At 34.9% G+C, this 27,967-nt stretch overlaps 1 protein-coding gene across 2 annotated transcripts in view; it reads right to left on the minus strand.

Moving 5' to 3' along the window:
• Window positions 1–966: 966 nt before the first annotated feature.
• Window positions 967–27,967, minus strand: part of LOC108732890 (cardioacceleratory peptide receptor-like) — a 208,817-nt gene continuing 181,816 nt past the window's right edge. For both annotated transcript variants that reach the window (XM_018463886.1, XM_018463887.1), the window contains 2 exons: window positions 7,635–7,730; window positions 967–1,174 (listed from right to left, as the gene is read on the minus strand). In XM_018463886.1, the coding sequence (XP_018319388.1) occupies window positions 984–1,174; window positions 7,635–7,730 (287 nt within the window). In that variant the 3' untranslated portion in view covers window positions 967–983. The remainder of the gene's footprint in view (window positions 1,175–7,634; window positions 7,731–27,967) is intronic.

A 27,967-nucleotide genomic window follows, 5' to 3' on the forward strand; every position in this document is an offset into this window, starting at 1 on the left:
AAGTTGAGCCAAAATGCGTGCAAGCAAAGCAGCTGTTAAAAATTAACTGAACATTTTACTTGGCCAAACTTGTCGTTGTAGGTAAGAGACATGAGTACCAACATAACGCCACAAAAAAATTAAACATCGAATATACGAAACTCGCGGAAATTCAAAATTCAGAACAGACGTTTTAGACAGTAAAAGCAAATCAAACATATGTTACTTAATTAGTGATGCGCAGTATTTATTTTTTTCAAAATTCATATTTGAGAAACTTTTTACAAACATACGTTGACCCAAAACTACTTAAAGGTCAGGCCAGTTATTGAAGGGAAGTCTTACTTTAGCAACAATTTTTAGAAGTCATCTTCAAATTTTTGTGAGGAGGTTTGTGACCATGAACATACCTTTTCTTCAAAAAGGGTTTTTAGTGCAGAATAATTGTTGCAGTTCACTGAGTTTCAACTGAATAAATATTAGCAGGATAGCTGAGTTTTTTTTTTGAAAGTCTCGAAGGACTGTATTAAGCATTTGGTATTAGTTTCCTAATACTTTATACAGTTTACGGTTAAGTAATTATTGGCTATTATTAATAAACTTCTCTTTCAAATTGGCGAGAATTTTGAAACCGTCTTGGACCATTTACAATTTGTTTTGGCCTGGGGTTGGACAATCTTTAACTAGAGTATATGTTCTAATATAAAGGGAATTAAATAATGATTTTTGAAAGGTAATAAATAACAGAAATGTTGAATAGAAGAGTACTACAGTCAGATTATTTCAGTACACTCGCAATTTACACCTGAGATAAAAAGGTGTTTATTGTAATATAAAGACTATTTTATTAATGGTCAACCGTTACAATATCCTATCTTTTAATTATTGTATTTTCACGTAGAGATTATACAAATTTCTACTATAGATGAGTCTGTTGCAGGTGGTGGTTTGCATTAATGTGGCTTCGTTAACACAAAAACAGATTTGCTGATTAGATTCATTAGTTACCTACTTGTTCGAAGTGAGACGTGACCCATTGGAACTAGGATTTTGCTCTTGGACCAGATGGTCCACACGATAACTGCATAACAAGCACTTATTATTACTGCAGGACAAACGAATAATACAAGTGCCACGAGTGTCATGTAGACTCGCCACTGCCAAGGTTTTAGATCGATCCAACATTGGGGTACACCTGAAATAAAAATAAAAATAATTGTTTTCTATAGGTTGTGAAGTAAAATTGTTCAAAAAGACTATTCACAATTATAATTATTTTATTAATTAAAATTTACTTTTTAAAGTTTTATTAAAGTTGAAAGTTTGAAAATTTGATTCACTCATGTCGATAATTCGTTTTTATACAATACCTAGATACAACTAAAAATTGAAAGGAACGGTATATCTAGTGAAACACAATTTTGATTTAGAAAAGGTAGAGGAAGTATAGATGCAATAGGGGGAAGGGGGTAGTTGTGGGAACAAAAACTATCTGGACAGTGGCTTATTATGCCGATGATATTACACCAATACTGTTACATCATCATCGCCATAAGTCGTCAGTACTAAGATTGGTTGGACACGTATATCCATTCTTTCCTACATATGCTTAGCTAATCTTCGCATTTCCTTAAAACTAGAACATCCCACATCCTTAACTGTTTGTAAACAGTAATCTAATCTAGGTCTACCTCTACTCCTTTTTACTCCTGTTTCTGTCTCTAATATGTCTCTGACTAAACCTTCATGCCTAAGAAGGTGTCTTACCAACCTATCTCTCCTATTTTCTATTGACTTCCATAGAGTCCTCTGTTCTCCAATATCTTCTAATACCTCTTCATTTCTAACCTTCTCTATCCACGTCATTCGCCGGTATCACCACATTTCGAACCCTTCTAACCTTTTCTTTTCTTCTGCACCCACCATCCATGTTTCGCACCCGTACAGCACCGCGCCCCAAACATACACCTTTAACAATCTTTTTCGAATTTCTATATTAACCGTTCGCGATCAAAGAATTGATTTCTTTTTATTGAAGGCAACTCGACGCATGCTATCCCTACTACTCCTTCCGTTCTGACTTATCTGATTTTATAAAATAGAAATTTTGAAAAACTTTGGCGGTTGTTGTAGAACAAACAAAATAGCACAAACACCAACGCCAAAACACGACACTGTAGTTGTCCGAAGCACTTTTCGGTAACAAGGTTACCTTCTTCAGGGACTGAAGTGATCTGATTTCCTAGGTACCTAAGATTAGCCACTTCATATCTTTTGTTTCCTATCCTAATATTTGCCCTTTCCCTACTATTTCTTCCCTTGCATACCAGTATTTTTGTTTTACTTTTATTTATTTTCATAGAATAGTGTTTTGTCAATTAATTAAAATACTGAAAAAAAATAATTTGCATATGCTAGTTCATGTACAAACTTTACTTTTATAACAATATATATGTATACAAACTAGTAACTAAGTTACTTTCATTTTGTAAAATATCAAATTGAATTTTCAAATACATCAACAAATAAATTCGTTCAAGGATCACTCGGACAAGAGTCCAATATACATTTTTATATTTTTTCAGCACTTACGAGGTCGTAATTATTTTTACAGAGGTCAAAAATTTAGGTGCGCTTTTTCTATCAGTAATTTTTAGTTGTTTTTCGTCAATTAGAAATTTATTTAATGATTATTTTTAATTGCATTCAAGAGCTGGCACCTAAATTCTACAAAAAAGCTGTGCATTTTTTTCACTTTTACCCTTACGAGATAAAAATAATTGTTTTACACGACAAATTAAACATCATTCTTCCATCTCTGAACTTGTCTTTCAGCTCTGGTAGACGACCAAAGTTCTTTTTAAACACCACAGCCCATACAATACTTAAGTTCGCAGCCACACAATGGGTCAGCGAGTATTTCTTAGAAACAACAAACAATTTTTAGGGTTTTCCATAAGTGACTTCAAATTTGGCTTTAGAATACATGCTCGGTATAGCCAGGACCAAACTGGTAATCCGGGGATCGAGCTTGCGAAATTCTAATCCGAGCACCAGCATATGGAGTCAACCGGTTAAAATGAAAGACTTTCAATTTCCTACTGGGCGGACGTCTAATCCGGTAGATGACATCATTTATTCGCTTGATGATTTCGTATGGACTTTCAGAATGCTGTTGCTATAGACCTATTCGGTGCCTGAGATTGTATGGTCACACCAGGTCTCCTTCTACACTCCATCATGTCATATGTGTTCATCAGACGGTCACTAGTAATCTGCATGTGGGAACCTACAGTACTTCTTCGAGGATGTCATCAAGTTACTTTGGGAGTTCATTGACGTAGTTTTCTTGGGCAGCATCTTAGCCGGCCGCAGCTCCTGATCAAACAGTACTTTGGCTGATGCTTGTCCAGTAGTTTCATGGATGGACAATCGATATGTCAGATAACAATCCCAGTTTCTCTGAAGTGTGGATACTATCTTCAACAAGTACTTGTTAATGGTGCTGTTCTACTATTTCGTCTAACTGAGGATACAGAGGCATAGTCCGGGTTTTATGAGTTCACTATATCTTACAAATGTGCTGAAATACGATGGATTTGATGTTTCGGCCCTAATAAGAATGAAACTCTAATAGGGTGATCGGGTGTTTGACCAGTTCTTCCGCTACTGTAGCGGCTATCTGGTTGGTACGGGCGTACCCTTCCACTCACTTTGTGAAGTAATCCATTTCCACTACGACGTACCTATTTCCATAATCAGTTTCCGGAAATGGTCCTGTGACATCTACGGCAATTCTCTCAAATGGGCTGCCACCATTATTCTGGCGCATGGAGGCACACAGTCGCTTTTGTGGCCCCTTACTGACTGCGTTGCAGTGTGCACTTTTCACACCGATAAAAACGTTTACGTACCCTTTCAAAAGTCTTGTTAATTTCAAAATGTCCTCCGGAAGAAGCGTCATGAAGGTACTACAAGACTTCTTTTACTAAACTTTGTAATATGATAAGTTAATGTCTGCTTACAGTACCATCTAGGTTTCTTACCACCTATTTCAGAAGACCTTCCAGAGTAGAATCCCTTTGGGCCTACAACAATTTCACATCGGTAGATTTAGCAGTCACTTTTTGACGAGTCGGTCATTTTTTTTCTATTCTCAGAAGATTTCCAGGACCGAGTTAGAGTTTTGTTCTGTCTTGATGCTGTCAGGTGCTATTGCTCATCCTCCTAACTACATTGCTTGTGGATGGCTCAGTTTTCTGAGGTATCGTCCGGCTTATTTATATAGGCGAGATGCAGAAGTCCTGCGATATCTGGCTCGTATTCCTGTGAGCTTTTGACACCGGTTTCTTAGTTGGACGTGATAAACTGATGTCAAGTGCACTTGACCGTATCGGTTTTCAAATAGTTTTACCAGCTGTTGCTAGTCTCTTAATTCTTCAAGTCATAGCATATTTATTTCTTCAGAACTATAACGTAAGGTACAGTTCATGCATTAGCCCCTGCAGTTGCCTCAATTTGTATAAAGAAAGCTCCCATCGAACTTCATGGGTACCATCGTTGAAATGGGATACTACTGCTTTACGTCAATGTTTTCCTGAATAATGGTCATATTATCCTGTTTTCTGTAGTAGTATGTAGTTGTCTTCAGGAGCATTACTTCTAGCTTTTTCATTCGTGTGTCCATTTCCTTTGGCATTCAAGATTATTTTCTGTTTCGGTCAATTTTCGTCGAATGTCTCCAATTTTTCCAGCAATTTTCATTTAATTTTCCTTCTGAACTTTTTGAATTTTCATTTCCCTTCAACCACACACGTGTCAGGATCGAAGTCAACTCTCGCCAAAGCATCGGTGAGTTACTTATGCAATGTAAATTCATTATAAGTTGTGTCTTCTTCTATTACCTCCTTCACGTTTTAAATCACGTATCATCAAATAGGTTAATTTCTAATAATCTTATTTTTACTAGAAAATTCTATTTCTGTTGATTATCTTCATAACACACCTGATACCTATGCCTCAATTTTGTTTGCCCATCAGATCATGTAGCATTAGCACAATAGGGTTAGCTGTATTAGCTACGCTGCGGATTCAGTTGAAAAAAAAAACTTTTGGGTGTTTCATTCCCCATTAGCCAGTAATGCTGGTGGGCGGGCAGTCCTACCGGACTACGCCGGAAGGTAGGGCGGAAGACCTTCTTCAGCCTCTTTTCAGGAATCGTGGGAATGGGTGGGTGGTGGTTCGGGTGAGAAAGATGAGACGGACGAAATGAAGAAAGAACAGAATGAAAGGTTATCTGTGGAATATTACTGCCTCAGCATTTGCCTAGGTGATCCAAGGAAACCACAGAAAAACTTGGACTAAGGCAGACGGACCCGGAATCGAATGCTAAGCAATGGTCTAAACCTCTAGACCATGCCGCTCGGTATTCAGTTGAACAAGTCGACATCCTTATGGACCTTGTTGAACACTTTTGTATTCCACTAAAGATTTAACTCAGATGCTCATATACCATTAAAAAGCAACAAATTATGTATTTATTTATTAGATTGAGTGTACAATAGGGATACAATTACGAGTTACACTATCTTGTATACAATCGTAGTAAATACATTCTTTTTTGAAAACGGGCAGTTCGGTGGTTGCAGTATCCGATCAGTGCCCCATATATGCTTTCGGATTTTTTTTGGTTGTTGAAGAATACGTCACCTTTTTGTTTGTTTTTTATTTTGTACAATATGAACACTATATAGAACAAAATACAAAGTGTTGACTACATAGAAACACGAACAAAATTGAATTTCTACAAAAATTACATCTTTTCATTACATAGAAAGAAGCAAAAAAAAATATCTACAAGTATTAATTGAAAACGCAACAGTTAGAGCAACAAAATGAGCTTTTTGGTAACAAATTACGATAATGGTTATTTTGTGGATTTATAGTTTGGATATACTACGCTTATGGACATGTTTATCTGTGGTTTATTTGGCCCATTTTAGTAAGTGCTGGGACAATAATATCTTTCAGATAATCTTTCACTTTTGGCTTCATTTCGTCCGTCTTCGACGACTTTCCTCTGGTTTATAGGGACTGCCTACCTATCAGTATTAGTAACATCCAAAAGTTTTTAATGTATAGGGTTGTTCGGAAAGTCATTTCGTTTTTTTTTTTGTGGAAATGAAAGACAGTTTTCGTATAATAAACAAATACTTTATTAAATTATATATTGACCGTTCTGGTCCAACACCTTTTGCCATCTATCTGGTAGTAGCATAATTCCACGCTCATAAAATTTTTGGTCTTTGCTGGCAAAAAACTGATCGAGGAGGTTTTTGACCTCCTCATTTGAGGTGAAGGTTTTACCGTTTAAAAAATTTTGGAGTGACCGGAACAAATAATAATCCGATGGTGCCAGGTCTGGAGAATATGGTGGGTGTAGCATTGTATCCCATTCAAGCTGTAAAAGCTTTTGGCGAGTGACCAAACTTGTGTGAGGTCTCGCGTTGTCTTGCTGAAACACTACACCTTTCCTGTTGATTAGTTCTGACCTTTTCTGTTGAAGTGCATCATTCAGTTTGTCCAGCTGATGACAGTAGACTTCCGAATTAATCGTTGTGTTATTCGGTAAAAGCTCAAAAAAAAAAACGATTCCTTTAAAATCCCACCAAACAGACGGCATCACCTTTTTTTGGTGAATATCGGCTTTGGAAATGGTTTGAGCAGGTTCATCTTTTTTGCTCCATGACCTCTTGCGTTTGACGTTGTTGGAACCCATACATCGAGCTTCGAGGATAATCCCAGGTCTTTCAAGTGGTCATAAACTGTTGAATTTGATAAATTTAACCTCAATCCGATCTCACGTGTTGTTATTCGCCGGTTCACATCAACTAATGCCTTTATCGCGTCTTTATCAGCTTCAACCGGCCTTCCCGAACGTGGTGCATCTTCGACATCAAAATTGCCGGATCGAAATTTAGCGAACCAGTTCTGGCATTGGCGTACTGTCAACACACCTTCTCCATACACATCAGTCAATTTCTTTCTGGCTTGAACAGCATTTTTACCCTTTCTGTAGTAAAACAGTAAGATATGTCGAAAATGCTGCTTATCGCTCTCCATATTTAAAAGGGCACCAACCAAAAACTACTGCGTAGAATTAATTGGAATTTTTCACACACAAGCCTTGCTATATCAGCTCTCAAAGCATATAAAAATTATACGGCTTAAATGTGAAGTTGGGTGCAAAAGAATACAATTAAATCCTCTGTCGGGAAAAAACGAAATGACTTTCCGAACAACCCGATATTTAGCAACTTACTGAAATTGCCTATGGAGCGCCGATGAGATCAAATAAGATCGAAATAGTGATCAAGAACGATTCTTATACTTTATTTGTTTAAATTCTATAAGAAAACGATCGAATAAACTTTTTATAACAAAGTGAATCATATATATTTCCAACCCAATAACGACGCATTGAGTGCTTACAAAGATGGTAAAAGGTGAAATATGTTATTGGTGATGCCACTTATGAAGGAATGAGAAAACTATTTGAAAGGAATGTTCACGAATTGTGAAATTAAATAGTATTTTAGGTACTCCTACTAAGCGGTAATTAAACTGTGGAAACTGTTGCAAGTGCCACTACTTACCCTCAATGGGCTTCTCTTCGAACAGGAAAGCCGTGGGAAGGGAAAATATTGAACTCAGTAGCCAGGCAACACCGACCAATATTCGTGCTCGCTTCCCTGGAAAATGAAAGGTTAAAACCTTATTATAGAAGCATCAACGAATGCAAAAATTAATTACGAAAATTAGTAAATTATAATATTAAAACATCGCCAATACACAATTAGTTTTCGACTTAATTACTTAGGTAGATTCTCATATTTTAGTGTTATGTAGATAAGCGAAAAAATGGTAACAAAAGCAATGTAAGAGATGAATATCTACTAGATATGGTTCACAAACTTTATTTGTGATCAAGCCATGAAAATATATAGATACATATAATTTACTTACTATTAAAACTGAATCGACAAAAATAATAAATGTATAGGAATTTCAGAATATTTTAACTGTATAACAAACTTTAACTTATCCTTAGCCAATTTTTGCATTTCCCTAAAAGTAGAACATTCCAACTATTTGTGAACAGTAATCTAACCTAATGTAGATCTCCCTTCTAGTTTTCTTAACTCCTGTTTCTGCTTCTATTATCTTTCTAACTAGCTCTTCATGCCAGAGAAGGTGTCCTACCAACTTATCTCGCCTATTTCTTGCTGACTTCCAAAGAGTCCTCTGTTCTCCTATTCTTTTTAATACCTCTTTATATTTAACTTTCTCTACCCACAGTATCGTCATCTTTCGCCTGTAACACCATATTTCGAACTTTTTTCCGTCACCCCACCGTCCACGTTTCGCACCCGTAGAGCGCCGTGCTCCAGACATACACCTTTAACAACCACTTTCGAAATTCTAAATTAACCATTCGTGAGCGTAGAAGTTCCAGAAAAGTGCGTTATTTAACTTTAATACTTTTCTTTTAGGCCTAATTGTAGGGTAAATTTTCAAAGAGTATGAGTAAAATCTAAACTATAAATGAAATTCATTGTTTTACGTTAAAGACTGTTCCAAAAAATTATTGTTTGAATTTATTATAGGTTAGGTACACTAGTGTTGAATAGATAATTTAACATACCTACAAGATATTCAATTTACATGTAAACTTTAAAGGAGACATCATCTTTTGAAAAATAGGACGTGGTATAGAAAAATTCGTACAAATACCTTCAGCCATCATTTCATATAAATAATAAAATAATAATATCCATTGATATCCTGGTTAAAGATAAGTATTCTTCACAAATGCTTAAAACAGTACAAACAAACGTACCTAGACCTACAGTAAATTGAAGCATTATAAAGCAAAGTAGTAAAGTAATAAAGTAATATCAGTCCAATAAATGCATGCTAAAATTTTTAAGGTCTTACGCACTGCTCGAAAGATTTTGAAGGCTCGATTAGTTTGGGATAATTTTCAGTGAAGCAGGTGCCATTTTCAGATAGATTAAAAAATAAATTCCACCTGTGTTCATGCTCGCACGATATAATAAAAATTTCGCCAAAAATATGTAAAAACCATGTTTCTTTATACAGGATTGAATGATTTGTTTTAATAAGATCCTATTCCCAGCTTTATCTTTATCTCTTTGAAAATCAATATTAATATGTTCTAAGTAATCATCAATTTTCCTTTCTTTGTAACAAATTATTCTGCAATGCGAAAGGATCCTTCGGTAAGAATTTTTACGAAATTAGCAAGCTGGGATAATAAAGTCTAAAGTGGATTATATCTTGTATTTCCTCAGCTTTTAATATCTTATTCATCACGGAAATTGTTGTAAAAGACATAATTCAGGATTTTCCTAGAAAGTCTAAGATTAATTTTAATATAGGGGTTATTACGGTCAGTGACCGAGTCCTTTAATTTCGTTTTATTGTATTAGGTACCTACATAAAGCATTATTTAAACATAAAAATATAAATCCTCTCTTCCCTCCTCCATGTTACAAAATATCCTAATTTCTAATTGACGACGTGGTATAGGAAAATTCGCACAAGTACGAAGACATAGAAGAGTCAAACATAATCTTTATTTAGAATTTCGACTTGCAATTTCGAATTGAACAGATATTGAGATAACCACAGCATCAGAACATAGGCTTTTATAGCTGGAATCAATGGTATTGTTGAATTATTATTCAGGCTGTGCTCTAAATAAACTATTAGGTCCAGACGTTTCGTTGACAATTGTGGCTGAAACCTTCAGCGTTTACGTTGTCAATGTGGTATCACTGATGATGAAAGCCGCGATTGCCAACGAAACGTCTGGACGTAATGGTTCATTTAGACCACGGCCATTCAGTGTTGTGACGATTGTTATATGCAATTCAATTGTCTAGTAGGTTCAGCCGTCATCATCATAAGGTCGTCAATCCTAAAACAGGTTCGACATTAACCTCGACTCTTTCCCGAACTATCCATCCATTCTTTCCTGCATATGCTTAGCTAATCTTCGCATTTCCTTAAAAGTAGAACATCCCACGTCCTCAACTCCTGTTTCTGCCTCTAATATGTCTCTCACTAGTCCTTCATGCCTGAGAAGGAGCCTTACCAACCTATTTCGCCGTTTTTTATATGGTCCTCTGTTCACTTATTCTTTCTACTACCTCTTCCTTTCTAACCTTCTTCATTCACGGTATCATCATCATTCGCTTGTAATACCACATTTCGAACGTTTCTAACCGTTTCTTTTCCACCGCGCCTACCGTCCATTTTTCGCACCCGTACAGCGTCGCACTCCAAATATACACCTTTAACAATCCTTTTAGAATTTATAACTTAATCGTTCGCGAGCATAGAAGTGACTTTGTTTTCTTGAGGACGACTCGACCCGGCGCTATCTTCTGCTTTATATCCTCATCACTTTTTCCGTCTTGACTTATCCGACTTCCTAGATACCAAAAATCAGCCAATTCTTCCAATTTTTCGCCTCCTATCTTTATTTTTGATCTTTCCGTACTTTTTCTTCCCTCGCATACCAGTAGTTTTGTTTTACTTTACTTTTATTACTTTTAAAATGTCACATAAAAACCCAGCTTTGAATCGTAATGATTTAAAACATTGCTGAGCAATTCCTAATATCTGATAACAATACTACTTTTTGAAGTTCAAACTCATGTTTCATTTTTGAGTGTCTTCTAGAACTGGGCGTTTAGTACAAATCTGTATATGTTACATTACTTCAACATTAAGTTATTATACAAAAATACGTACATAATGTATAGTGTCTGTTAAAATGATAGAAAAAGGAAAGAGTGCGTACATAGGATTTGTAGATTTAGAAAAAGCATTTGACAATGTTACATGGGACAAGATGTTAAATATACTTAAAAATGTAGGGATGAGTTACAAAGATAGAAGAGTGATACTTAGTTTGTATAAACAGCAACAGGCAGTTATAGAGCTGGGGCTGCAACGTAGAGAAGTAAATATTAGGAAGGGAGTCAAACAGGGATGCACACTGTAACCGCTACTTTTTAATCTTTACATCGAAGACGCGATCAACTTCATTAAAGACAGTACACCTGTAGGGATAGATATAAAGGGGCAAAAGATTAGTATACTTAGATTTGCAAATGATATAGCAGTATTAGCATCTAGCAAGGAATAGTTAGAGATAGCTTTAAATAAAATGGAAGCCGTATTGGCAAAGAGTACTGTACGGAAATAAATAAAAGTAGAACAAAAATACTGGTATGCAAGGAAACAAAAAATAGGAAAAGAACGAATATAAAGATAGGGGACGAAAGATTAGAAGAAGTGGATGATTTTACGTATCTTGTAAGTAAGTCAGAACGGAGGAGCAGTAGGGATATAAAGCACAGGATAGCGCAGAGTCGAGTCGCCTTCAATAGTAATAAGGAGTCAGTTCTATGATCGCGAACGATTAATTTAGAAATTTGAAAAATATTGTTGATGTGATGCTTGCAGCGCGGCGTTGTACGGGTACGAAAATAGACGGTGGGCGCAAAAGAAAAGGTTAAATGTGGTTTTACCGGCGAATGATAAGGATACCGTCGATAGAGAAGGTTAAAAATGAAGAGGTATTAGAAACAATAGAAATACAGAGGACTCTATGGAAGTCAATAAGAAATAGGTAGGTTGGTTGGGCACCTTCTCAGGCATGAAGGGCTAGTCAGAAACGTATTAGAGGCAGAAACAGGAGTTAAAGGGAGTAGAGGTTAACCTAGATTAGTTTATTGTTTGCAAATAGTTAAGGAAGTGAGATGCTCTAGTTTCAGGTAAATGCGAAAATTAGCTCAGGATAGAAAAAAAATGGAGGTGCGTGCCCAACCAGTCATAGGACTGACGACCTTATGGCGGTGATGGTGACGTAACAGTATTAGTGTAATATCATCGGCATAATAAGCTACTGTCCAGATATTTTTTGTTCCCACAACTATCACCCTCCCCCTATTGCCCCTATACTTTTTCTCCCTTTTCTAAATCAAAATGATGTTTCATTAGGTATATGAGTGAACCAAATTTTCAATTTTTCAACTTTAGTTAAGAATTCATTAGGTAATGGCAGTCTACAACAGTAATATGTAGCGATCACCAGTTTTATTAGTCTACTGACTCAGCATAATATGAACTATAACAATATCAGTTAATTTTTATGGTTCATTTTAAAATCGACGACAAACTGCGGACATTACGATTACGGTTATCGGAAGTATATTTTCTAACCCTATAACTTTAACATAGCTTCTAGCGTTATACGTTTTGTCGGTAGCTGCTTTATTTTATATCCCTTTTCATATCGCATTAAATTAAAGTTTACCAACGCAGAAAGCGACGAGTACTGATTTAATTATTCACACTTTATTATTAAAAAGGACTTCAAACCTATAAATAAAAAATCTTTCTCTTCTTTTTGTTATTTACCGAGTTATATTCCAAAAAATACCAAAATACTATGTGCTACATTTAATTTGATTCTTCTAAATACATATGTAGTATCGGGAATGCGTGCTTTTTAGTTTATGGTAGGCTTAAAGTAATTTAGGAATAGTTTGTAATTTTAAGGGATTAAGTAATTGTTATCCGTATGTTTAGAATAAGAAGCAAAATATTTTTAAGCAATAAACTTTAAGAAAACTACTGCGTCCTCTCCAACCGTACGGTTTTATTAGCTGACTGAAGGTACCGTGAGAAAGTGACAAAAATTGACACGTGCAACGTTGGGGTAAAGAGAGACAGAGAGGGTATACTTGACCGAGGGTCTCAAAAACATTACGGTCAGTCTTGCGGGGGAGAGTTGAATCAGTTCTCGAAGACAGCGGTTGTAGAGGATCGAATTTGTACGAACTTATGATATGTTCATTTTGTATTTCATTTTATTTAATAAACACTTTTAATTCTTTCGAATTCTAAGCTAACATCACTATTATTAGTCCCATATNAAATGAAAACATACAAATATTTTAATTTTAAAATATTTTTCGATCAAACTGAGCAAAAAGCAAAAAAAAAAATTGATGCTAAAATTAAGGAATTAAAAATATTTCTTAGATCTTGCAATTATTTAAATTTAATTTCTTACATGAAGAAATTTATGCTCTTAGACTAAGAAAATAGGTAGCTTGAAGCAAGAAAATGAGTATCTTCCACCAAAGCCTCTTACTCTTAGTAATGCGAGATATTCATGCAAGACAATAAAACCAAGGGATAATTTTGTTTTCGTTATTACTTAATACATTAGTTCCTTGGTTCAGAAAGATATTTCAAGATCTTGTTATCAGCGTGGATTACTAAAAATTCATTTTAGGAACTATAATGTAGTTTTATTTGCTGTCGAGTGTTAAACAACTACGTAAAGTAATTACTAATTAAATATTTCTGTTTGTTTAACATATAACAAAAATTAGGCTTCGTACTTTTTTGTCGAATACCCTAAAGTATGGAAGCGCAGATTAACTCATTACTAAGTAGAAAATACCACAAAAGGCGCGGTAAACGCCATCTGTAGTACGATGCTACATTTTACGATTACGTATGCTCCAACAAGGTCTATTTAAATATATGGATATCTAATTGCTGAAACGAATCCCGTCGTAGCTAACCTCAACGTGATAGGCACGTTACCATAATCGAATAAAATAATTCGAAGTGGTCTGTATTCTGTCGAAACTGCCAGACGCGGATCGCGATTTCGATCTGTTTGAAACTCATCAGGGCGTCGCAGGCAGCTCCGACAAAACACAGACCAACTATTACCTGCTGTCTTAACAGCGCGTTTTAGAAAATACCACAAATGGCGCGGTAAACGCCATCTGTAGTACGATGCTACATTTTAGGGTTACGTATGCTCCCTAAGTGACTGGAATTTATTTAATAAGTTTGAAGAAAAAACAAAAACAAAAAGTACATTAAAAAGAAGCGCTTCTTACTTGTGTAGATAATAATGGTAGCTTTGATTTGAGACTTCGATCACTCTTCTAACATGTGTAGATCAAGATAAATCAATTTAATGAGAAATCTTATTTGTCTAGAAACAATTAATATGTAACCTTAAAGGACGTATTTAAAAACAAGATAGAAATTTATAGTCTCATACTCATTTTTTTCTCAGTGAAATTACTTCATATCGTTATTCTTGTGTTGTTTAATTATGTAACTTTTTGAAGTGAAACTTCTTTACGCACGGTACGGTAAGTTCGTTTCATGCGAGTTGCTATGTAACGAAATCATGCAACGGATGTCCCCCCTTTACTCGGCTACGTAGTCGAGTTCGTAGTGGGGATCGCTTGAGCCATGAGCGCGCTTCAATTCAACGTTAGTTACAGGCAACTCCGGCATGTTTAGTGTAAAATTTAAATTCATAGTGTACAAATAATACCATTAAACCAATTCCTTAATCTCTGTCCCGGTATGTTTGTGTGTTTGAAGAAGTTTCACTTCAGTAGCGTGTTGTGTAATTACACATTGTATTTTTTTTTGTAGTAATTATAACAACAACTAATGAGCTCATGTACAGATTATTTTTCATAACTCAAAATTTGAATTGATTAATTAAGAAATAATTATTATACACTGGTTCAATGATTCTGTGACCTACGTAGTTAGGCTAGATTATCGTTGATGCTGCTTTCACTTGTCGTAGCTTAATGGAAAAGTAATCGAGCTTAAAAGCAGCGGCTCGGGTTCGATTCCCGGCGAGAGCGTGACAGCAGCAACAATTTTTCCTTATTAATTTAAAGTTTTATCAATTCAAAAATTAATTAGCTGCAATATATCAAAACTAAAAATTTAAAACAGAACATTTTAATCCTATCTTGGATCATTTGGTGTACGTCAAACATTTTCAATATGACAAAAGTTCGGACCCTATCATAAGTGAATGTTTACGTGATGTTTTCTCCGAGCTTAAAGACGATGTTGTTTTTTCGCCTCTATTACAAACACCACTAGCTATCAGAGGGAATGAGACATTTCCCGGAAGAAAACAGTAATAAAACGAAAACTGAGGAAGATGTTAGTGCTGGAAAAAGGATGCAATTCGGTAGAAAGAGGTAATCACCAGGGAAAAGGAATATTGGAGGATTTAGACAGCGATTTATGACGATATGATAGTAATGTTTATTGTATACTAAATGGGAGTTCCTGCGCTAAAGTAATTGCCGTGTTCATTGAGAAACTCAAACTTGTATCCCCATCACGTACGAGCCATTTGAAAAACGTTGAAAAATTAATCCGTCTTATCTTCCTATTGAAACGGCGATTTCATTATAAATGGCGAAAAGGGGATATTGGAAAATATTCGGATGACTTTATGGATTCGGGAAATTGACTCGTAAATCACCTGTTTTCACGACTTTTGCTTTACAATCTATAATATTTGTGGTATTAAGTTTTTATGTAGCAGACGAACCTACATACATATTTTATGCATAAATTTATTTTTACGATTAAAGTATGTTTAGAAATGTTAACCGTTGCTTTTACAGGAATTCACAAATAAATGTTATCTACTTTTTCAAGTGCAGTCATTGAATACGAAATTGGTCAATTCGTAAGTAGGTATAACCTTTTTAATTGTAATTAAATTGTAATTACATTCTGAATAACTAGTTAAATTTTTTCGGTATTTAAATGCTTTAACAGGATATATAATTAATTAGAAAGGATGAGATTTCATTAATGTTAATTCATTCTGTGAATTTCTGCATAAAGTTTTTAATATAAGCACGTAATTATTATGTGTTGACCTTAATTTTCTACGATCAAACTCAAAGGAATAATAAGTCAAAACCATGGGATTATGAAAGCAATAATATAATATAATCATTTAATTGCCACATAAACATATTGAAAAGTATTCATAATTTCTGAAGTAATTTTCGTTTTAGAACAAACGTTCTTGGTAAAAATCTTATAACTTTTGCACCAAATAGGGACCTTACAATTTGCTCCATATAGAATATTTCAGTCAGGATCATATAAGGAACCCCGACCTGCCTCTTATTAGCTTTCCCTAGTCACAATTCAAAACACTTCAATCTGTTGTTTACAGCTGAGATAGGCAAGTAATTTTACGAGGTCTGTTCAAAAAGTATCGCGAATTTTGAATTTCCGCGGGTTACGTATATTCGATTTTCGAATTTTTTGTGGCGTTATGTTGGTACTCATGTCTCTCACTTATACCGGATAAGTTCGACCATGTTAATTGTTTAGTCAATTTTGACAGCTGTTTTGCTTGCTTGGACATAATTGTAGTAACATAAGATATTATTAAGAAGTTAGGGTAGAAATATTGAGCAGTTGTATATGTGTGTGTGTGTGTGTGTCGGTAGTTCTAAGAAAATTCAAGTAGGTTAAGTTGTAAAGTCAAACCAGATGTTTTATTTTGCTAGATGCTAAGGGTAGTTTTTAAGTTGTTTTCTGTAAGGAGAAATCGGTCGAACCAAGTACCCAGGTAGTCGAAAAAAGGACAGAGGCTGTTGAGCGGGCACTTGGTGAAGACGTTAGAATTGTAAATAGCAACTTATTCATTTTCATTACATATTTTTAAATTTTACAAAGTTTTCTTTTTTCTAAAAAGTCCTTGCGCTTAGGACACTTGTTCTTTTATCAAAACCAAATTTAAACATTAGTGTCTCAACTAAAAACAAAAGAGATACTACATAATTGATGACGAATCATGGGTATATGGTTATGACGTGATAAACAAAGATCAATTATCCCAATGGAAGAGGCCGCATGAGCCAAGACAAGCGCGCCAAGTGAGGTCGAATTTGAAAGTTTTGATTACAGTTTTTTTCGATTGCAGGGGTGTGGTCCATCATGACTTCTTGCCACAGGGTAGGACGATCGATAAGGAATATTACCTGCAACCTGCATACGTATTTTTCGTAAAGCAATCCGCCAGAATCGCTCGGATTTGTGGAAGAACAAAAATTTTTGCTTTTGCACCTTGATAACTTCCCTGCTCAGACATCTTGCTTGTGCGCGAATTTTTTGGTCAAAACAATACACTAACAATATCGCCACCACCGTATTCTCCAGATTTCGCCCCCTACGACTAAGCACAACGGTACGCTACGATTGAGGAGACAAAGACGGCATCCAAGGAGGAGCTGAACAAGTGTATTCAATCTGGTGGGGATTACTTTGAAGGCGACAAAATAGACATTTATGAATAAATAAATAATTTTTGGAAAAATCGAGATACTTTTTGAACAAACCTCGTATGTACTGTAGCTGGCACGCGCCATTCTAATCAATGCGTTCATTATTTCATCTAAACAAGCCGACTATTACATATAACACTCATAATAATAGTTATTTGTACGGGCCAAAACCAATGAATAACATGCACATCAATTTTGCTATTAAAATTATTATTTGATATCTAATGAATAATCACATGCGGCTACTGATTGTTGGATTTAAATTTAAATTCGCCATACTTTTTGAGCAGATCTCGTAGATGGGGAGCGAATGGTTTTGAAATTTTTTATCGAGGTTCAGAAAAAGCAAAAAAGCTTTACGCGATTGTTGTTGTAATGCCAAAGGAAAATGACCATCATAACCGTCTAAATTTTTCAACAAGTTATAAAACATTCTACAGATAAGTCGAAATGTTTACCGAACACAGAATTTACATATTTCATTATAGGCCTCTTTTTTGTCACATGAACAAAGATGGATAAATAATTTGGTAAACTTGTGGATTATGATTTTTAAACATGTCAACCTGAATATGTCACGTACTTCTCTGAAAACTGTTAGAACATAGTCGAACTCACAAAATTTTTTGAATAAAGTATAACATCTATTTAACTTGTATTACTTTATTATTTGTATGAAAAGATGACTGAAGGCATTTGTACGAATTTTCCTATATCACGTCGTATTCATTTGAAGATGTTGTCAACCTTTGATAATTAAATGTTTTCGATGCTGGGTTCACAATTCGGCTGTACTTACCGCATAGTTTTTATATTTTGCGTTATCTTTTAGAAGGTTTTTTGAAGCAAAATTCTTCACTTATGGGTGTAGGTGTATTTGTAACCGCGTATTTGATTTTTTCTTTGTGTGTACCAGTAAAAAACAACAAAAAGTTGTTTTATTATACGTGACGATGTTAAGGGCAATTACCACCCGGCAATTTTTAGCAAAGTTGCATTCATATTGCGTCGCGATTGCTTCGCTTTCGTTGTGACAACGGCCCTATTATCCCACTGAAAGGTGATACGATCACAACGCGGTTTTGAAGGTAACTTTGTTAAAAGTTGCAGGATGATAGTTGCCATTAAAACTGCGTCACATATAAAGCAACTGAGATATACACAAAGTATAAAAATACGCAGGTGGTGAAAAATATTGAAAATATTGAAAAAAATGTTCGTTGATTTTTAAAAGATGACACAAAATTTAAAGACTTCTATCGAAGGAATTCTTTTCAAAATTTATTTGAAAAGATACAAACATTTCATTTTTCTTTACCATTTTAAAAACAATCGTATAAAATAGTCATATAGTTGCAAGGAAAGGCTCGTCCCGAGATGGCTTATCGGCGATTAGTTGTTCCAGGGTCGCGTCGCAATCGTCATGGTTCAGGCCATTCGAATGTAACTTACTTCAATAAAAGTTTTTCTTCTTTTCTTCTTTATTCCTATTTCAGATATCAATTTTTTTTGATAAATTTTGATAAAATGCTTTTATTTCTTTTTAAACAACAAAACATTTATTTTGTGAAACAATTGACAGTATCTTCGAAGAAAAACGTTCACGAAGCAGGAAAAGATAATTTATATTCGTGGTGTTTTTAATCTAGTGCATGAATAACTGTTGTAGAATTGCCATTGTCAAAGAAAAGGAATAAATGTCATTAATCTTTTTTTTTCTGTGGGTATTTTGAATAAAACCGTCTAATTTTCTTACTAAAAAGGTCGCAAGGGATTAGTAATGTGAATTTAATTGCAATGCACATCAGGGTTTGCCTTTCTACATAAGTATAATAAACACGCATACAAATGAAATTTTCTTCGAATTATTTTACATACAAAAAACACCTCCAAAGTTACAAGAGCATGATTAATATCAATATATACCAGTGCTGCTCAAAAAGTAAAGGTAATAGGGATAATACCGCATACCATCATCATGTCGTCCATATTTTTAGCTATCAAAGGTTTGTGACGATTCTCCTAACGTTTATTAGATATTCGAATATCATGGATAAAAAGTTTGGCGTTACAAGAACGTTGTGACGTGCAACTCGAAATTCGTTTAGTTTCTCTAGCGATGCGACCTTTAGTTTGACCGGCGCAAAGTAGAAAAGAACAGCACTAGGGCAGAAAAGAAAGGAGACAACTCTCGGCAGAACTCTTAACCGGTGAGGAGTGTATAATCCGTGCAGTACTGATCATTTTATCTACTAAAATTGCATTGCTCAAATGTGTTGTTATTGGTACCAATTATAACTGAAAATATCAACGAGATGTTTATTTATATTTGAAGACATATTAAAGGCTTTAACGCTTGTTTTCGACTCGCGCTACTATTCATAATTGAACAAAACTTTTGGCAGGTACTGTATGAAAAAGTATATTTAATGAACAAGAGTCGAGAGTATAATGAGCTTTTTTCTTCCTACCTACGATTTTGCCAGCGCGCACCCAAGACATTGGAAGAGGCACATCACCAGAGAAAGTTATTGAAGTATAACTTGATATTTCGACTTGCAACTCGATTATTGAATCGCAACCTAACCTAACCTAACTCAATGCCAACCTAAACTAGGCTAATTTTAAGAATGGACAAGAGTACTACGACACTCACTTCGTTTGTGTTGTCTTTACCTACTGTATCCATATGATTACAACTAATCGAATAAAATCTTTAAGTTCCATTAGGTTAGGATCACAATTTTAGGGTAGAAAAAAATAATACGAACGAAGGAGTGTACTTTCTCTGTTTGCGCGGTTGAACCAAACCTAACCTAACCCAATTCTAACCTAATAGGCAATTGAATTGCAGATAACAATCGTCACAACGCCGATGGATAAAATTATGATTCGGGTTGAAAGGCCGTGGTCTAAATGAACAGTTAGATCTAGATGTTTCGTCGGAAATTGCGACTGACATCTTCAGTGGTACTGCATTGACAAGGTATGTGTTGAATGCACAACCCAGACTTTTATCTTTCTCCCCTGTTCTACGTATTTTATAGTACGATACCATTGGTTCCGGTCGTGAAAGTCTATGTTCTTATACTGATGGGTATAACTCAATTGTTAACTTGAAATTTTAAGTTGCAAGTTGAAATTTCGAGTTACAAGTCGAATTATCAAGTTGGAAGTCGAAATTTCAAAAAAAGATTATGTTTGATCCTTCTACGCCTTTGTATCTTTGATTCCGAAGGTTTTGGTACCAATATGGTATCCGTTGTTAGGGTCAAACGATCACGACAGATCACGATGTTGCGTGTTTTTATGGCTAGTTTCCCTAAGAAGTCTGGATGCTCCCGAACTCAAGTTTCCGCTCAAGGGATGAACATTCACGACCAAACACAAGGTCATCAAAGCTGTAAAGGCGCGTTACTTGACGCTCAATGGAGATGGTCTGATGTACGTCTTTAAAAACTGGCAGGACCGGCGGGAAAACTTTATTAAAACTCAAGGGAGTCACTTGGAAAAAAAGCATGCCGATTTAAAAGACTGCATGAATAATTTTTACCATACCCATAATACTAAAATCACAGAACTCAGGAACAATCGTAATTTCTGGATAGGTGTATAGCTATTTGGCAATTCATATCTGAGAGAAAATATCTTATTTTTTCCTTTGGGGCATCATACATTACTTTTTGTAGAGCGTGTTTATCATTACTTTTTGACGAAAAGTACAATCTAAGGATTGTTAAATTAAGTGGAACTGTTACGGTAATACAACATACACAAATTTAAATTTTCTTTCTTTAATGCTTAATTAAGATTAGAAGCGCTCGAAATGTAGTGTTACAGGCGAATGATGAGGATACCGTGGATAGAGAAGGTTAGAAATGAAGAGGTATTAGAAAGAATAGGAGAACAGAGGACTTTATGGAAGTCAATAAGGAATAGGCGAGATAGGTTAGTAGGACACTTTCTCAAGTATGAAGGGCTTGCCAGAGACATATTAGAGACAGAAGTTAGGAGGGATAGACGTGGGATGTTCTAGTTTTAGAGAAATGCTAAGATTAGCTTAGGATAGGAAAGAGTGTCCAGCCAGTCTTAGGACTGACGACCTTATGATGATGATAATGCTTAATTGTTACCTATATTATCTAAAACTAAGGATTTACAAATCGGAAAATTATTTATTACTTACAGTGATGTTTCGGATTTTTTCAGTAAACAGTTTTCTAACCAATTCACATTATAAAATTGGGATGATTATATAATAGGGTACCTGCATATTGTTTCATTTAGATTATTGAAACAACAGGATTACTATGTCATCAAAGTGATTTGTCAATTTTGAAAAATTTTAAAAATATGATGAAAATAGCGTTAGACAAAATAGTAAGTAGTACAACCACAAGGCTAAAAAGAAATCCAACGGAAGCATTTTGCGAATTTATGTTTTCCGGTGTGCTCATACATTAATTTATATGGACTTTGTACAAGTGACCTAAACAGGAAAATTATAAATTCTATAATTAACAGTAAGACACACTCTACTGTGTTACAACATATTACAAAATTACAACAGTCTTCTATTTACATAGTTCCTTTCCAATGAAAGTCGATACTCAGACTCCTAACGATGTCAGTGTCGTAAAATAAGTAGTAAAAATTTAATAAATGGATAAAAGTTAAATCGAATAAACGCAAATTGTGAAGGTAAAAAGTTATTGCTAAAAAATGTTAGGCTGCTTCGTAATCAGGTTATTATTTTTTCTTCTCACTTCCAAATGTTTCGTAATAATATGATTTAAGATAACAACTTATCAAAAACAATATCATAAAAACTACCCTACGCTGAAAAGTATTCCCTTGTGATTTCCTTTATTACTCCTTCATGCTGAACTCAAATGTAACATCGAAAGTGGTGATTGAGAATATATGGTAAGGCTGATGTCAAAAAACTCATATTTCCAATCGAAATAAGTTTTTCTTGCGGAAGTAACTGATACATTACGAATTGCGAGTTTGAACAGGAAATGAGAAAGGGCACTAAAGAAATAATGCTTTATTTTGTTTTATGTTTTCGTTTCGTAAAAAAGAAATTCATTATGCATTACTCAAAATGGAAAGAAAATTTCCTTCTCTTCGAGAAATCCAAAAATTAGTTAAAGTTCGTTTAAATATTACTCTCTTTCTAGGATTCATATCTTTGTTTCGATTTTTTAGGAAGGGCTTCATTGCAGTACCCAAAATTTAAAGATAATTCAAATTAATAACGTTGCTATAAAGGTCATAGGACGATAAGCGTAGTATATCGGTCCCAGAGGTATATCTAGATTTTTTTTTGATGGTATATTGGTACTAATGAGATACGTTAATCGTGAAAATTTTTAGGCTCTATCTGTTTTGATTTTGAATAAATCCAAAAAAACGAAAAATCAGAAAACATTTTGTTTTTCAAAAACGGCTTAACCGATTTGAATGAAATTTATAGAGACATATAAGGGCTATGCGTTTGGAAAAAAATAACTGCTCATAATATTTATAATAATCATTAAAACAGGCGATTCTTTCCCAATTTGTTTTTATTTTTGGTTGATTTATATGCACACACAACATTAAATGTCGAAACCAATAATGTAAAAATTTTTTCAAATTTATAATATTCAAAAANAGAAAAGGTAAACCCACACCAAAACTATTGGAGCTCAAATATGTTCCCTAAATCCAAACTTGGAAAATATCAATTTCGCCGGGACGGCTCAATCTAAGGATGGGGGAGTGATGTCCGCAGCCCTGCCTACGCATAATAGATAAGCGGCCTGCGCCTGCATCACCGAGAATGCTTATTTTTCTAGAATGAATCTATTGCTTAGATATTATAAATATTACTGTAATACATTTTTATGTTACTTTACTTTTGTCTTGTGACTATAACAAGTGGGTTTACATTTCAATAAAGTCAAATTTTGTTCGTTTAAGAGTTTTTAATTGTTTTTAAAAAATTTCTTTCTCGAACCCGTGAACATCACTCTGTTGTTATTTTTTCCGAGTAAAGCCCTTATACGTCTCTATAACGTACGTAAATTTCATTCAAATCGGCTAAGCCGTTTTTGAGAAAAAAATATTTTCCGATTTTTGTTTTTTTTTTTTTGGATTTATTCAGAAACCAAAATAGATAGAGGTCTAAAATTTTCAGAATTAACGTATCTCATTAGTGCCAATATACCCTCAAAAAATAATCCAGATACACCTCTGGGGCCGGTTCACTATGCTTATCGTCCTATGGCCTTTAAGAATAAATTTGACACAAAAATTGACCGATTTATCCAATAAGCATTACGTCAAAATCTTTTCTTTCGTGAAGTCAGGCCCACTAAGGAGTGAGAGTTATTGCCTCACAATTACCTAGTATAATTTTGTGTAGGTACTAGCGCCACCCCCATTCGTAATGAGCCATAATAACACATGAATTATTTTTTATTTACATTTTAGTACTTCCTTTCCTACGAAGGATTATAACAACTGTTTTAGACGCTTGAAACTAATAGGTATGATATTTACCAACATATTTTAGTAAACACTATTATTGATCATACGTCAACAAATTTTAAACTCATTTTAATTTTTATTGATTAGATTCTAATACAGTCAATTCTGCTTTTAATAAGTTGATCTCTCGGAAGTGTTCTTTCGAAATGTTCTTTCTAAATAGAACGGTAGTTTCAGATTTTTAAGATTTTACTAGCTTTTCCCCGAGGCTTCGCTCGCAGAAATTAATAATGTTTCTCCTTAAAACCTTTTAACTCCCAATTCACCCCTCAATGTTTTAATTTTATGTAATGTCGCCATCTTCGATTTCAAATACAAACGTAGCAACAACATTTCATCCTTAAGGGTTGATTTTTAAAAATTGTCAAAACACGTATTTGCTTAATTTCAATAATGAGTATTAAGAGCAACATTCGAATAAATCCGACTACTAATAAAATATACCCCATGGAAATGTTGTAACCTCTTTTTATTTAATTAAGTATATCAAAAAGCAGAAATACCAAGTTTCAAGTAAATTCAACCACAAATAAAATATGTCCCAAACAAAAATAGCAACCTCTTTTGACCCCCACCCTTTTGGAGATTGAATTTTTTAAAATGCCGAGATAGGTGTTTCACTAAATAAATGAGAGAGCTTTAAGACCAAGTTTCAAGCAAATCTGACCACAAATACTATATGTCCCATTCAAACATTGCAACTCCTTTTCTCCTCCTTCTCTCCTAGGATCAAAAACAAAAATGTTCCATGCAATCTTTGCGAACCCCTTTCAACTTCCTGCAGTTATTGAATTTTTTAAAATGTTGAAATAGGTATATACATGATTAGTGTTGCCCAAACGCAAGAACAAGACGAGACTTAGCCAGTCTTGGTCTTGGTCTTGCGCCAATACACCTGGTCTTGGTCTTGGTCTTGGTCTTGCGCTCCCAGTCTTGGTCTTGGTCTTGGTCTTGCGCTCCCAGTCTTGGTCTTGGTCTTGGTCTTGCAGCAAGAGTCTTGCAAGTCTTGCAATTACCTATTAGTCTATTACTATTTATTAAAGTTTACTTTAAATCCTAGAAAAACGTATTAGAATTGGAACATTGTGAGCTTGAATGAATATAGCCATAGTAAAGATCAAGCAGATTAATAAATAACTGAAGATTTGATAAGAAATTCGAAAAATCAACTGACCTATATGTCGTTTTCCATGGAAGTAACTGTTTCTTAATAAACATTTATGATCCTTGCTTTCTACCGCGCCGCCTCGCCACGTGCCGGCTCTATGATAAGGATGCCGCCGCAAATCAAACAATAATATAAAGCGTGTAAAAAAATTCGAAATTATTTTGCATGAGTATACCTACACCCTATGGCGGCAATCAAATAGTGTCAAATGTTATGATTTCGGCGTGGCGGCAACGATTGTTTTAGATTTCAAAAGAAGCCGCCGGCGCGTGTATCATAACCATGTACTTCCGAAAAGCGGCAAATTTCTTTGAGAAGTAAGTACAAAACCTTTGATGCCGCATTATCAAAGTGCCGATGGTTAAAACATAACTATGCATGCACTCAGTTTGATTTTAATAATTTTTTTATTCGCTATGTTTATGGTATTAGTCGTAATGCGCATAGGTCCAGTTTTTCATATTCTTTGATACAGTTTTTTGCGTCTCATAGAATTCCTAAGCGTACCTACCTATACACCGAACTGTTACACCTAACTACTCAGTGAAATAGCGCTAAGTCCTAGCTGCAAGACGCAAGAGTCTTGCAGGCTATGTCTTGTTCTTGCTCAAGTCTTGCACGGTCAGTCTTGGTCTTGGTCTTGCTAAAAATACGCGGTCTTGTTCTTGGTCTTGGTCTTGCAAAAACGCAAGAACAAGACCAAGACTGCAAGACCAAGACTGAATTTGGGCAACACTATACATGATTCATTTTATATGAAAGAGCTTTAAAGCCAAGTTTCAAGTAAATCTGACTATAGATAACATATCAGTGGTTGATTTTTTTTAAAATGCGGAAATAGTTGTTTTATTTTATGACAATGAGCATAAATATCAAGTTTCACGTAAATCTGACCAGAAATAAAAGAAAATGAAGGTTTCCCCATAAGTATAAAAATACTAACCAAATTCCGAATTTTCCCGTGTATTTTCAAAAAATTTTTTTTGCCCTGTCAAGTACAAATACAACAATCAAATCAGTTGAGCTGTACTCAAGTGATGCTCTGTCATACACTTTGCAATTCCCTAGAATTGACAGTTAGGAACAGTTTGTATTTGGTTTTTACCTTTTTCTTGGCAATTACTTTTCTATAATCCCTATTAACATTTCAACTTACTACGTACTAACCGCATGACATCTGTACTTCGCTGTCCTTCCTAATTGCTATTTTGTGAGGGGTTTCCTCGGTGATTTGGGTTCAACAACTTAATTCTATATTTTCTATCCTCAGCATTTTTGAAATCATATTTTCTTACTATTGGTTCCCTTCTTTTATCTACAACCCTTAGCTCCACCTTCATAATTTTCCTAAATTATTCAAATTCAAAGTTCTTCAGTCCTAAATCAACCTACGTTACTCTACTTTTCTTAGTCTCTAACAGTGTCTAATAAATATTTGTTTTACCAGATTTTATTATGATAATATTGAACACGCCTAGAACCAAAAATAACATGTGGAAATTAATATTCCAATGATCATTCACAGTTTGCGCAACTCTATAAACAGATTCGCTTTATAACACACTCTCTAGTTGGAAATTGCAGAAATCAACGCGATTGGGATGCAAAATCTAATTTTTAGGGAACAAGCGTATCAATTTTGTCAATAAACGTTATATCATTACAAATTTCCCGAAGTTAACAACTCTTTAATATATACTATTGAGAATTAAAGGATGTCAGTAATCTTCCGAGCAATATGAAAATTGGATGAGGCAGTTGGAATCGTTTGAGTCAAGTTTGCATAACTGAATAAATTCCAATTTTCCCTTACAAGAAACTAACTTCAATCGTCAAACGAAACGCGAATAAAATTGCGGGAAGTAATATATAGCTCGGCTGCAATAAGCGGATAATGTTAGCAAATAAAAGGAATGTAAAGGGTAAGATTACCTATTACCTACTGAAAACAGGAAAGGAGAACCCGCCTTCGAATAAAATGGGTGTATGTGTTGATGTACTTCTGCTACGCTAACTCCCGTTTCTTGTTTACCTTTGTTTTGGTGCTGATTCACCAACTTTTGTTTTATTTAGACCTTTAAAATTCCCGATTCGACAACTATTTATGTATATAAACACAAACTGAAGTACGCAAAATATACTTATTATGAAATAGGTTGAACTCATCCTAATTTGGTCGAGTGCGTTGCCGATGGTGCATAGCACCTCACACAAGCCAACAAGAGATTGTAATCTAATTTAAACCATAGACATAGGAAACGTAAGAGCAATACCCCCATAAAATTTACCACTCTCTAGAAAGAGAGAAAAAAATACCTGTTCCTTTTCTGTAAGATTGTCATTACCATAAGATCGTCAGTCCTAAGACTGGTTGGACATGCACCTCCACTCCATCCTATACTGAGCTAATCTTTGCATTTCCCAAAAACTAGAACAACTCACATCCTTACCTATTTGCGAACAGTAATTTAAGCTAGGTCTACTTCTACCCCTCCTAACTCCCATTTCTGCCTCTAATATGTCTGTGACTACACCTTCATGCCAGAGAAGGTGTCCTACTAACCTATCTCGCCTATTTCTAATTGTCTTCCATAGAGTCCTCTGTTCTCCCATTCTTTCTAATACCTCTTCATTTCTAACCTTCTCTAAATCTACGGTATCCTCATCATGCACCTATAACACCACATTTCGAACGCTTCTAACCCTTTCTTTTTCGCCGCGCCCTAAACATACAATTTCTAAATTAACCGTTCGCCAGCATAGAAGTGACTTCTTTTTTTTGAAGGCGACACGACCCTGCGCTACCCTCTGCTTTATATCCCTACTACTTCTTCTGTCCTGACTTATCTGACTTCCAAGATACCTGAAATCAGCCAGTTCTTCTAATATTTCGTCTCCCATCTTTATATTCACACTTTCCCTACTTTTTCTTCCCTTGCATACCACTATAGTTGTATTACTTTTATTTATTTTCATACAGTACAGTTTTGTCAGTACCGTTTCGATTTTATTTAAAGCTATC

The sequence above is a fragment of the Agrilus planipennis genome, unplaced genomic scaffold, assembly GCF_000699045.2.
Source record: "Agrilus planipennis isolate EAB-ADULT unplaced genomic scaffold, Apla_2.0 scaffold31, whole genome shotgun sequence".
Taxonomy (NCBI): Eukaryota; Metazoa; Arthropoda; class Insecta; order Coleoptera; family Buprestidae; genus Agrilus; species Agrilus planipennis.